The sequence below is a fragment of the Pelodiscus sinensis genome, chromosome 2, assembly GCF_049634645.1.
Source record: "Pelodiscus sinensis isolate JC-2024 chromosome 2, ASM4963464v1, whole genome shotgun sequence".
Taxonomy (NCBI): Eukaryota; Metazoa; Chordata; order Testudines; family Trionychidae; genus Pelodiscus; species Pelodiscus sinensis.
Genome location: NC_134712.1, coordinates 26,816,665 through 26,830,822, shown reverse-complemented (window position 1 = coordinate 26,830,822; position 14,158 = coordinate 26,816,665). Strand labels below are relative to the sequence as shown.

Sequence of the window (14,158 nt, the reverse complement as noted above, 5' to 3'; positions counted from 1 at the left end):
TAACCTGGAATATAAATCACTAAGTAATACATTCAGGTATAAATATAAATATTTTGTTAGTCAAAAGTACCAATTACACATTTTAATAAACTGTAGTTCTCCATCAAATTAATCATATTAGTATTTCAAATCAATTCTTGAAAGTGGTGGGAGCCCTCTGTTCTCTGATGAAAAGTTGGAATTGACTTCAACTGGAATTGATGATGTTCAACAGTTTGCTACATACCATGCAATTCAAAACCTCTTACAAAAGCATTCCTTGTGTGCCAGTCAAGAACCATATAAAATCAAGCCTCAGGGGAAAATATTACTTTTTAGACAAGAACACAACTTAGGGTTTTGATGCAAAACCATGAAACATAGGTAACAATGAAACTAGTGAACTTATACACAAATTTAAGACTACATCATGTGTTTTAATCTTAAAATGTTTCTGTGGTCAGAGTATGGATATGTAAAGGAGGAGTGGGGAACCTTCAGTGCACTGGCTGCATGCGGTTCCCTAGCTTTTGTTTACCTGAGCATCTGCAGGCACAAAACCCTTTGCCATTTCTGTCCACTGGGAGCTCCAAAAAGTGTGAACAGTGAACTGCGGCCAAGCCTGCAGATGCTCAGGTAAGCAAACCATCTGGTAGCCTGTGACGGGCTAGCCCCGTACCCCTTTCTGCATACGGGCGGGCTGGCCGCCTGCGTCGAGAATGGGGAGCTGGGCAGCTTCCGCCAGCACTGCTGCGCACGTGCGGAAAGCTGGCGGCCGCATTTAAATGCAGCGCCAGCTCACCTGGGGAGGAGGAACGTCCGCACCATGGAGGGAGGAACCGAGGATGCTGTGGCAAGGGCGGGGGCGGCCATGTCCCAAGGGGGGAAGAGAGGGGCTGTTGGAGATGCTGGCAACTGGGCGGAACCAGCCGGAGCCAGGGGCACACCATCCGGCTTGGAAGGAGATGTTGGGCAGGCGACGGAGAGCGACGCCAAGCTCAGGTCCGAACCAGAGAGGGCCGAGCATATAGAGGACCGAGCAGAGGCGGTCTAGAACACGAGAGCCAGCCCGGAAAGCATCTGGGGCCCCCGAGGTTCCAGGGGGTCCGACTGCGTGGCAGACTCGTCTAGTCCTCCATCCCAACCGTGGAACCGGGGAGTGACATCGGAAAGACCAACACCACTTCGGGGACTGGAGCCCTGTAGACACAGCCTCTAGTGGAGGTAGGAAGGAGACCCAGGACGGGGTGCGCTGGCAGGGGCAGCCGACAACAACCCCGAGAGGGGTGGTGAGGAGACAATGACGCAATCCTCGCCATTCGGGTAAGGGCCAGACATCCTACCCTTAGGGTCCTGGGAACGGGGCTCGGGAGCGCAGGAAGGCCCAAGTACCCCTACGCCATTCCAGTGGGCTCAAACCACTATCAGGCCCCTGGTAGCATTGGAGAATACCCGCCCGCGGGAGGACAGTACACCCAGTGGGAGATAGACTCTGAGGATAAACCTGAATTGTGCAGGGGCCCGGGGAGAAAGGGGGGATTTGGGCCATAATAGGGTTCATCCCTGGTACGTAGGAACCCTACCCCGACTGGAAGGCCTAAAGTAAACCGTCAGCGGGTACGGTGGGCCCCGCCCGTGAAGTCAATGCGGGTCCTCCCCTGCTCCACAATCCTTTGGGACTGGGGGGGAGGGATATCCCCTGACATAGCCCATCAGCTGTTAACCCTGATAAACTTTATGCAGCCTGCAGGCCGGAGGTTCCACCCCCGATGTAAAGAAATAGGAAACAGTAGACATGGCCAGAGGTTGCTTTTGTTATTGACTTACTACACATAGAATTGTTTTAGATAGAAGATTATTTTACTAAAATGGCAATTACTAAAATAAATGCACATAAGACTGTAATACAACATACAGATGAACAGCACAATGGCATGAAAGCATAATACATTTGGAAATAATATAGAGGCATTACAAAAGTGACAACCTACCTTAAGAACGTCTCCTTGGGCTAAGTGAAAAGTTCTGGCTGAAATATTGATTCCCTTTCCTGCTTGTACCTGAATGCTATAAATGCATTCATGGTTGTGTTCGTAGTTGAGTGGGTAATTAGGGGATAACAAAATTCCTTCATTATTTGTTGCAGAGGCTCCACATTCAGCTGCAGGTAAAACAGAATGTTGAGGTAGGGCTTAATAGAGAACATAAATATTTTCAATTCATGGTCAGTATGGGAATGTTAATGGAATCTACCAAAACATGAATATTTGTTGTCTAGAGTCAGATTATAAAGTAAATTGATGACCGTGAATGAACAGAATTTTGTCATCTTCAGATTCCACAAATATTTCTAAAGTTCTAAAATGCATTGCTAAACTATAGTAAATAATATGAAATGACCTTGAAGTCTGATAATAAATATCAGGACAATTATTTAAAATGTTTTAGAAACCCCCTGGCTACATCTACATTGACATCCCTTTCCGGAAAAGGGATGCTAATGAGACGAGTCGGAATTGCAAATCCACGGGGGATTTAAATATCCCCCGCGGCATTTGCATTTACATGGCTGCTGCTTTTTTCCGGCTTGGGGATAAGCTGGAGAAAAGCGCCAGTCTAGATGCGATTCTCCGGAAAATAAGCCCTTTTCCGGAGGATTTCTTATTCCTACTTTCAATAAAAAATCAGAAATTCCAAATTTACCAACTGAATAAAACAGGACTAATCTAAATAATAAAAAAGTAAAAAGAAAATAATTCCCAGACACAAATTCCATTGAGTTACAGTTGAGAGTATGTTATCAACACCTGTATTGGGTGTAGTGATAGAAATGTAGCCGTGTTAGTCTGGGGTAGTTGAAGCAAAATGCAGGACAATGTAGCACTTTAAAGACTAACAAGATGGTTTATTAGATGATGAGTTCATTGTCCCATGTAGTGGCATTTAGACCACTTCCAAAGAGACAGAATGACTTTCCTCTACAGCAGTGGTCTCCAACCTTTTTATACCCAAGATCACTTTGTAAATGACAGACCAAGCCAAGATCTACCGCCCCGCTCCTTCCTTGAAGCCCCGCCCTCTATTCTCCTCCTCTCCATCACTTCTTATCCCCAATCCTTATACTGCTGCTTATTTTATTATTATTATTATTATTATTATTCTGTAGGAAGAGATTTTCCCAACATTTGGCCTGTCTACACTGGACCAAATGTCAGAAAAAACCCCTTCTTTTGGAACCCACCTTATTCCTTGTGGAAAGAGGAATATAGGGGTGACCAAAAGAGCCTGTTTGCTCTTCTACTAAAAAAGCAGAAGAACAAACGAATCCCTGGATGCAGAAGAGTTTTTCTGGGCTGTCTCCAGAATCCTGAAAAACTCCTGGGCTACATCTACACTGGCACCCTTTTCCGGAAATGCTTAAAACGGACCAGTTTTCCGTTATAAGTATTTCCAGAAAAAGCGCGTCTACATTGGCAGGATGCTTTTCCGGAAAAGCGTCTGTGGCCAATGTAGACGCGCTTTTCCAGAAAAAAGCCCCAATCATCATTTTTGCGATCGGGGCTTTTTTGCGGAAAAGACTACCGTGCTGTCTACACTGTCCCTTTTCCGGAACAGTTTTTCCGGAAAAGGACTTTTGCCCGAACGGGAGCAGCATAGTTTTTCCGGAAAAACACTGACAATTTTACAGTAGAGCGTCATTGCTTTTCCAGAAAAGCAAGCAGCCAGTGTAGACAGCTGGCAAGTTATTCTGGAAAAGCGGCTGCTTTTCCGGAATAAGTGGCCCAGTATAGACACAGTCTTGCAGTCTAGCTGGACCCTCGCTGGGTTGAGACAGGATGTGTAGGCTCTGGGGTGGGTATGAGGGATTTGGGTGTGGGAAGGGGTGAGAGGTGCAAGCTCTGGGAGGAAATCTGAATGCAGGAGGAGGTGGAGAAGGGGACACTGGCTCGGGGAGGAGGCTCCAGGCTGGGCAGTGTTGGGATACTAAGCAAGCCACAGGCTTGCGGATGTGAGGGTGCAGGAATTTGGGTTGGGGTATGTGAGGGGCTGAGGGCATGAGGTTCCAGTGTTTGATAGGCTCAGAGCTAGGGTCTGGGGAAGGGGGAGTGCAGGAGTGGTTGTGGCCAGATGGGGTCTTGGCCCCAATTGGGGGTTTGTTGGCCAGGCTTCATTTTTAAATAGAATACTATGTTAAACACAAAAAGTTTCTGCATTGTCTTTATTTATGAGAATGGCAGGGAACCTGCCTTGAGTCAGGGGTCACTGACCCATAGAAAAGTCATTTGGGAGCAGGGGACACAGTACTGGGGAGGAGTGCTAGTGGGTTCTGGAGCAGGGAACAGGGTGCCAGTGGGGGCAGGGGAAAGGGGGCAGAGTGCCAGGACAGGTTTCTGCAGCAGGGGTCAGGGTGCTGGGGGGGGGACAGGTTTCTGCAGAGGAGAGCAGGGGGACAGGTTTCTATAGTAGGAGACAGGGTGCCAGAAGGAACTGGTTTCTGCAAGGGGGGCAGGGTGCCGGGGAACAAGTTTCTGCAGGGGGGGCAGGTTTCTGCAGCGGAGTCAGGGGGACAAGGGAGAGGGAACAGGGGGACAGGCGGGTGGGGGACAAGTTTGGGGCAGAGGAGAGGGAACAAGGTTGGGGGCAGGGAGTTCCCTACACCAGCCACGGAGGGAAGCCTCCGACCCTTCGCTCCCTCCGGACTGACTGCAGGGCAGCCGGGCTGGAGTGAAGAAAGCGGCTGCCCAGCCAGCTGGCCATGGTGCTCAGCCAGGGTGCCACCAAGCTCCACGTGGGCATGCGCAGAGGGGAAGCCGCCCAATCAGCTGGAGCGCGGTTCAGCCTCCTCTGGGCTGAATGCCACAGCCAGCAGGCCAGGCAGCTTCTCCTCTGCGCCAGCCTACGTGGAGTGTGGTGCACCCTGGCTGAGCGCCATGGCCAGCTGGCCGGGCAGCTGCTTCTCTTCCCTCCAGCCCAGCTGCCCTGCACTCAACCCATTGAGGCTGCACCTAGCTCCAGCTGTGAAAGCCACATTCAGCTGGCTGGTGTGTTTCAGCCCTCCTGACCTCTCAGCTCCCACCATTCCTCGCAGCTACTCACCTGTGTTGTTGCTCAGTGAGTAGCTGCTCCTCAAATGAGGAAATCTAATGTAAATGTACTGCGCAGGTGCGCAGTTCAGAGAAGGCTCAAGAGCTACTCTTAGAGCCCCTGAGATCTACTGGTAGCTCACGATCTACCGGTTGGTGACCACGGTTCTACAGCCTTAGCTGAAAATCAGCTGACTTTTAGTTCAAGTAGTAGGGTCTCATGCACAAAGTTACAGAGGTCCCAGGATCAGTTCCTCCTGTTGGCATTACAACACATAATAGTAATCCAGGAAAAAGCACATCACGGTGATGCTGTAATTATTCCAAAACCAAACATTATTAAGCCAGGCAATTAACAGTAAAGGTTCAGAACAAAACAAATCCAAATATTCAAAGATCAAATTTATGGAAGTCTATAGTTAAGGTACCACTTAACCTGAATTCTGATTTGTTCTGATACCATGCAGTGGTTGTATGATTATAATTAAGAAATTGTAGTGTTTGTGTTCTCAGAATAGATTAAAATGATAACTAAAGAACAGTAGATTATTCCTCGCCCACCCAACTTGGGTCACCATAAGACAAAGTTAAGGTATTTTGGGTGTCTTAACTGTGCAATTCCATATCCTAAAACATATGTATTTATTTTAAATTTAACCTAAACAGTCAATTTCTTGGGTTTATAATGCTTGTTCCTGGGATAAGCACATTATCCATATTTGACTTTAAACCACTAACTTACACTTCTGTTCTCCAGATTACCATAAGCTCTCTTTTTCTCAATTCAGCCTCCTTGCTGCACCTTGCATTCTGTGTGAGTGCTAACAAAAACACACCAGTTTCTTATTCCCCTCTAAAGACATATGTATACACAGTGGTGAAACCTCTAGTTTCCCCCTCCGTCCTGACTTTATTGTTGAATAGATCTGATGTAATGGGTAATTTTTACAAAAAAATTAAGGATTAGTAGTCAGTTTTGCAATTATCTTTCATAGTTGAAAGTACTCCTTCAGTAGGGTTGCCAACTTCCTATTGGCAAAAAAACCCTCTCAATTCTCACACCTTCCACAAGGCCCCATCCACACTCACTACTTACACCCCCAGTTTCCAAGGCCAAGAACCAGACAATAGGAGAGTGGAGCTAGTGTCCAGGGTGACAGAGGCAGCACAAAGAGCCACATAGCCCCACTGCTGGTCACTTCTGGGGCACATTGTGGTGCCATAGGACAGGTAGGGAATAGCTTGGCTCAGCTTTGCAGCATCACCTCCGGCCTCATAATGGATGATCATTGATGCTGACTGGAGCCGTCAAAAAACCAGACACCTAGTCAATCTATTCTTCTGTAGAGGGTGATGCATAAAGTCATCTTTTGAGTTACAAAGCACTGGCCTCTTTCAAGATGGCTGCCATTTCCCATTGTTCTCAGTGGGACTAAGGCCAGTCAAGATGTCCCTTTTCAGATGACTAGTGTCTCCCATTCTCCCTTATGGAAGCTAGTGATATTTCTAGAAGGTGGAGAAAATGCATTAATTGCCCAAAGAGTAGCTGTAATTTTGAAGAGATACTGTATTTTTTGTATGTAATATAGAGCCAGGACCTACACCACAATTACAAAATCCTAATAAAGATAAACTGGTTTATTACAATTGCAAGCACCCATTACTAGGGCATCTAGAAAGTTTTGCAAAGTTTAGATTAAAAGGGGTGGTTTTGTCTATATCTTCTGCTGAGTCAGAGAAAACTTATTAATTTATTAGGCTAGGTAAGGAAATCTAGCTAGAAGATTAACTGCCAGGAGATTCCAGAGTCTGTAGTTAGTTAAATCACTGGACAAAAGATGTTTTACTTCATTCTCTAAAAGAGACCAAAGGGAAAAAGAAACCCCCATAGGTCTGGATTGGGGTGAGCAATAGTTTTTGACCGGGGGAGCACTTCAGGCCTCTGGCAATGGGAAAAGAGTTCACGTGCTCCCCCATGCTGCTCCCAGGTCAGTTAGGACCTCTCACTCCTTGCCCCCACCCCGTAAGGGAGCACCGCTCTTAGAGTCATCCACCAGCTATTGACGACAGTTGACTTTAAGTGCTGAGCCCCTTGCAGAGCAGGCAGAGATTTCATGCACTCCCCTTGCCCCCAAGCCCTTATTGGCCTGGGGACAGGGGAAGCACACCAAGTTTCCTCCCAGACTGCTGCCATTCTGCAAGGTGCGTGTGGTGCTTAGAAGCACCACATCCCTCGCAGGGTGGGAGGAGACTTTGCGTGGTCCCCTCTCCCAGGTCAATGCATGTGTTTTTCTGGCTCTTCTTGGTCATATGGTGCCACAAATCTACCACCCCTCCTTGTACAACCAGCAAGCTGGGAGCTGTGGCTATGGGAAGAGACAATGGGAAATAGCTGGGAGCTTCAGGGACAGCCACTGTTTTTTCTGCTTTCTCTCCCTGCAAATCTAAAGCAGTAGCCCCTCTCTGTAGCTCGCAGCTGATTGTTGCTGCCTCTACATGTGGCCCTAGCCTGGAAGCTGCAGAGAGAGGTCCCTAAGGGCAAGAAGAGAGCATGGATCAAGTTGTTTGGTGTCTGAGCCATGAAATTGTTCCCTGACTCCCAGCAGGAACCAGTCATCTCATACAGAAGCCCCTAGCCCCACCATCAGGGCAGAAGCTCTGAGTCCCCACTCCGTCCCCAGTTTGATAGGTAGAGAATGGGAGGTGGGGGGCAGAGGGGGACTGACTCTTTAACTGTAAAAGAGCCATATGCAACTCACAAGCTGCAGTTTGGCAATTCCTGCTATAGATTCGACTGGATACCATATTTTTCATCTCCTTGTATCTACTATGTAATTCATTCTCCTCAGGAATCATTGTGTATATCTAGATGTGGCATTTACTGTGATGTCACTGATATGCAGAGGACACGCACCTCTCTTCTTCAGAAAACCCAACCAATACTAGTTCATCCCTCCCCTCATCTGGTTGGACTAGCAACTTGGATGCTATTAAATTGGATGAATCACAATCCAGATGTCACAGAAACGAAACTGAGATGTGGGAAACTCTTCAGGGCTGATCCATGGTTCATTTTAGTCACAAGAGCCTTTCCATGAATTCAATGGACTTTTGATCCGGTTCCTAATAAGTAGGCAGGGATGGTATCTGTGCGCATTATTGGGTTTTATATACTCTTCATGTATGACATTTTACTCGTTGGGAATGTTTTCATTACTAGAAGCTCACAAATTCCCAGCAAACATCAATCTCTACAATCAACTTTAAAAAAAAATCTGGGTAGTGTAAAACTTTTATCATTTCCATTTAATAGGGACCTCAGCAGTTACACTTATTTTTGTGATCACTTTACTAAGGTTACTAGGTTAACAAAGACTTATTTTTGAAGTCGACTAAGAACCTATTAATAATATGGCTGAGTGACACAGATATTGGAGTAGGGTGGGCAGGCATTTCACATCTGTTTTTCTGAAACGTGCACTGTCTTTCTTTTATTTGTTTCTGGGAATCGGATCCATTTTAAGGAGCTGATGTTGACGATGAGGCTATAATCATTCTATCTGCCTTTGTTGTTCTCCCTTTATGGAACCAGTGTTAAGATGAGCTAAGATGCTGATGACCAGGAGTGATTTTTAAGGGGTTTTTATGGTTTCACTGTTGAGTAAGCATCTTTAGTGCTTACAATATTACATAGTATGCTTTTATATTCCACAGAAACCATTGGGATGAGTGAATTCCTATAAGATAATAAGTAAATAAATCTTTACAATAATTAATGTGTATGCTTATAATTTATAAATGTGAATAAAATGCTTAGCAATTGAACACCAAAAGAAAGCTATAGGGCTTTTAGGCATACAAATAAATATACTTTCATAAACACATATGTGCCTACACATGCTATAGTCTTGAAAAATGACTTAGGAAGGATGTAGTAAGTCTTTAAGTAAGTCAAAGACTGTTATAAAGAGGATAATGATTAATTGTTCCAATGTCCACTGAAGTTAGTACAAAAAGCATCAGGTTTAATCTGTAGTAAGGAAGATTTAGGTTAGATGTAAGAGGGAAAAGAACTTTCTAACTACAGGGATAGTTACATGATCTGAAGGAGATTGTGGATCCCAATCACTGAAGGATATTTTCAGATTAAACTCTCTCTGTGTTCTTTTTGATCTTCACATGGCCATTGTTCAAGAACTTTACTACCTTACAAGCCAGGCACTTTTTACAACCTGGGGATTTAGGTTCTGTCATGACAACCAAAAAGGGTACCGTGAATACCTCCCAGGTAAACAAACCAAACAAAAGTTTCCCTGAAAGAAAAAAAGAAACTCTATAAACTTTCTCAAAACTGATCCCTGGTCTACAGTACCAAAATATGTTGGTATAAATACGTCACTTAGCGATGTGGAGAATCCGCACCTCTGAACAATGGAGCTATACTGATAAAACTTCTAGTACAGACAATAGTGTGTTGATGGGGGGCCTTCTCCCACTCACACAATTGCTGTCGTGAGGGGAAACGGGGTACCTATCCTGATGTGAGAAGCTCTCTCATTAGCACACAGTTTTTTCACTAAGAGCTACAGTGGCAGAGCTGCAAAGTTACAGCTTCACCTCTGAAGTGCTGTAAATATAGACAAGCCGTGAACTAAGTCCCCTTTTAAAGTACCAAACTATTCAGATATAGAATGTATATATATAAGAAGGGCACAAAAACATGCAAATTCCAACTCATAGTCACAGCTGCTGAGAAAAAATTCCAGTGATGGTTAGGAATGGCTCTGGATAAAAATGTTTCTCTGAAATAGTTTCAGTTTTAAATACCCTACAAGACTTCACATATTATCATCCAATCATGCAGATGTCAACACAACAAATCAATAACCTATTATACCATAAAACAAAACTGGAATGGATATCCATGTACACAGCTGCTGAGAGAATAACTATAATAGGATATTGACTATAATAAAATTCACAAGCTGGAAATCAGCATAGATGTAAATTAAGTGTTTGGGAAAGGAACTTGGAGGAGATAGGGACATAAAAAAGAATGTGAAGGAGGGACGAGGAAAAAGAGGGAGACCGCAAATGAAGAGGAAAAAGATAAATAGAAGAGGAGAAAATAAAACTCTGTCAATTAGTGCAGACATAAAGAGAAACAATGGAGGGACAATTTGGGGAGATCATGTAAAAAAGTGAAGTCAAGGTTTTTTAAATATGACCAAAATTATAAGAACATAAAAACATAAGAACGGCCGTACTGGGTTAGACCAAAGGTCCATCTAGCCCAGTATCCTGTCTACCAACAGTGGCCAGCACCAGGTGCCCCAGAGAGGGTGGACCGAAGACAATGATCAAACGATTTGTCTCCTGCCATCCCTCTCCAGCCTCTGACAAACAGAGGCCAAGGACAGCATTTTTTCCCCTAGCTAATAGCCTTTTATGGACCTAACCTCCATGAAATTATCTAGCTTCTCTTTAAACTCAATGGGTATGTCTACACTACCCTCCTAGTTCGAACTAGGAGGGTAATGTAGGCATACCGCACTTGCAAATGAAGCCCGGGATTTGAATTTCCCGGGCTTCATTTGCAGAAGCGGGGAGCCGCCATTTTTAAAACCCCGCTAGTTCGAACCCCGTGCAGTGTGGCTACACAGGGCACGAACTAGGTAGTTCAAACTAGGCTTCCTAGTTCGAACTACCGTTACTCCTCATTTCACGAGGTGTAACGGTAGTTCGAACTAGGAAGCCTAGTTTGAACTACCTAGTTCGTGCCCCGTGTAGCCGTGCTGCACGGGGTTCGAACTAGTGGGGTTTTAAAAATGGCGGCTCCCCGCTTATGCAAATGAAGCCCGGGAAATTCAAATCCCAGGCTACATTTGCAAGTGCGGTATGCCTACATTACCCCGCTAGTTCGAACTAGCGGGGTAGTGTAGACATACCCTATTATAGTCCTAGCCTTCACAGCCTCCTCTGGCAAGGAGTTCCACAGGTTGACTACACACTGTGTGAAGAACTTTATTTTATTAGTTTTAAACCTGCTCCCCATTAATTTCATTTGGTGTCCTCTAGTTCTTCTATTTAGGGAACTAATAAATAACTTTTCTTTATCGGCCTTCTCCACACCACTCATGCTTTTATATAGCTCTATCATATCCCCCCTCAGTTTCCTTTTTTCTAAACTGAAAAGTCCCAGTCGCTTTAACCTCTCCTCATATGGGACCCGTTCCAAACCCCTAATCATTTTAGTTGCCCTTTTCTGAACCCTTTCCAAAGTCAAAATATCTTTTTTGAGGTGAGGAGACCACATCTGTACACAGTATTCAAGATGTGGGTGTACCATAGTTTTATACAGGGGCAGTAAGATATTCTGGGTCTTATTTTCTATCCCTTTCTTAATAATTCCTAGCATCCTATTTGCCTTTTTGACCGCTGCTGCAAACTGTGTGGAAGTTTTCAGAGAACTGTCCATGATAACTCCAAGATCTCTTTCCAGATTTGTCGTAGCCAAATTAGCCCCCATCTTACTGTACGTATAGTTGGGGTTATTTTTCCCGATGTGCATTACTTTACACTTATCCACATTAAATTTCATTTGCCATTTTGTTGCCCAATCACTCAGTTTGGTGAGATCTTCTTGGAGTCCCTCACAGTCTGCTTCTGTCTTGACTATCCTAAACAGTTTGGTATCATCTGCAAACTTTACCATCTCACTGCTTACCCCTTTCTCCAGATCATTTATGAATAAGTTGAAAAGGATTGGCCCCAGGACTGACACTTGGGGTACACCACTAGTTACCCCTCTCCATTCTGAAAATTTACCATTTATTCCTACTCTTTGTTTCCTGTCTTTTAACCAGTTCTCAATCCAAGAAAGGACCTTCCCTCTTATCCCATGGCCATGCAATTTACACAAGAGCATTTGGTGAGGGACCTTGTCAAAGGCTTTCTGAAAATCTAAGTATACTATATCTACTGGATCACCCTTGTCCGCATGTTTGTTAACCCCTTCAAAGAATTCTAATAGATTAGTAAGACATGATTTCCCTTTACAGAAACCATGTTGACTTTTGTCCAACAAATTATGTTCTTCTACATGCTTCACAATTTTATTCTTTACTATTGTTTCGACTAATTTGCCCGGTACTGAAGTTAGACTTATCGGTCTGTAATTGCGCGGATCACCTTTAGAGTACTTTTTAAATATTGATGTCACGTTGGCTACCTTCCAGTCATTAGGTACGGAAGCCGATTTAAGGGATAGGTTACAAACCACAGATAATAGTTCAGCAATTTCCCATTTGAGTTCTTTTAGAACCCTTCAATGAATGCCATCCAGTCCCGGAGATTTGTTAACATTAAATTTATCTATTTGTTCCAAAACCTCCTCTAATGACTCTTCAATTCGGGACAGTTCCTCAGATTCATCACCCAGAAAGGACGATGCAGATTTGGGAATCTCCCCAACGTCCTCAGCCATGAAGACTGAAGCAAAGAAATCATTTAGTTTCTCCGCAATGGCTTTATCGTCCTTGATTGCTCCTTTTATAGTTCGATCACCTAAGGGACCCACCAGTTTTTTAGCAGGCTTCCTGCTTCTAATGTACTTAAAAAACATTTTGTTATTTCTTTTTGAGTTTTTGGCTAGCTGTTCCTCAAAATCTTTTTTTGCTTTTCTTATTACATTTTTACACTTGATTTGACAGTGTTTATGTTCCTTTCTATTTATCTCACTAGGATTGGACTTCCACTTCTTAAAAGATACCTTTTTGTCCCTCATTGCTTCTTTTACATGGTAGTTAAGCTACGGTGACTCTGTTTTAGGTCTCTTGCTATGTTTTTTAATTTGGGGTATACATTTAAGTTGGGCCTCTATTATGGTGTCTTTAAAAAGTTTCCATGCAGCTTGCAGTGATTTGGCTGCAGTCACTGTGCCCTTTAATTTCTGTTTAACTAACCTCCTCATTTTTGTGTAATTCCCCTTTTTGAAATTTAATGGCAGGGTGCTGGACTGCTGAGGTGTTCTTCCCACCACAGGAATGTTGAATGTTATTATATTATGGTCACTATTCCCAAGCGGTCCTGTGACGGTTATTTCCTGGACCTGATCCTGCGCTCCACTCAGGACTAAATCAAGAATTGCCTCTCCCCTTGTGGGTTCCTGCACCAGCTGCTCCAAGAAGCAGTCATTTAAGCCATTGAGAAATGTTATCTCCTCTTCTCTTCCTGAGGTGACATGTATCCAGTCAATATGGGGTAATTAAAATCCCCCATTATTATAGAGTTATTTATTTTGGTAGCCTCTCTAATCTCCCTCAGCATTTCAATGTCAGTATCGCTGTCCTGGTCAGGTGGTCGGTAATATATCCCTACTGCTAATTTCTTATTATTGGAGCGTGGAATTACTATCCATAGCAATTCTATTGAACATGTTGATTCATTTAATATTTTTATTTCATTTGATTCTACATTATCTTTCACATACAGTGCCACTCCGCCTCCCACCCAGCCTGCTCTATCCTTTCGATATATTTTATATCCCAGTATGATTGTGTCCCACAGATTTTCCTCATTCGATCAGGTTTCAGTGATGCCTATTATGTCAATCTCCTCATTTAATACTAGATACTCTAGTTCACCCATCTTATTAGTCAGACTCCTAGCATTTGTGTAGAAGCACTTTAAAAATTTGCCATTGCTTATTTGTCTGCCCTTCCCTGATGCATTGGATTCCTTTGAATGCGGTTGTTTTGTCTGCTCTGGCCCATGGTTTGCCCTCTCCTCTCCTCTCTTTCTGACTATAGCTTAGAGAATATCTATCAATAGATTCTCCTCTAAGAGAAGTCTCCCTCCAATTTACGTGCATCTCCGCACCAATCAGCTTTCCCCCATCTCTTAGTTTAAAAACTGCTATACGGCCTTTTTAATGTTTAGTGCCAGCAGTCTGGTTCCACCCTGGTTTAGGTGGAGCCCATCCTTCCTGTATAGGCTCCCCCTCTCCCAAAAGTGTCCCCAGTTCCTAATAAATCCAAACCCCTCTTCCCTAAACCATCGTCTCATCCACGCATTGAGACTCTGAAGCTCTGCCT

The 14,158-nt window shown here is 44.1% G+C and overlaps 1 protein-coding gene across 3 annotated transcripts in view; it reads right to left on the bottom strand.

Annotated features, from left to right (window-relative positions):
- The window catches only part of CSMD3 (CUB and Sushi multiple domains 3), a 1,183,531-nt gene that overhangs the window by 417,665 nt on the left and 751,708 nt on the right, over window positions 1–14,158 (bottom strand). For all 3 annotated transcript variants that reach the window (XM_075920204.1, XM_075920205.1, XM_075920206.1), the window contains one exon: window positions 1,971–2,140. In XM_075920204.1, coding sequence (XP_075776319.1) covers window positions 1,971–2,140 — 170 coding nt within the window. The remainder of the gene's footprint in view (window positions 1–1,970; window positions 2,141–14,158) is intronic.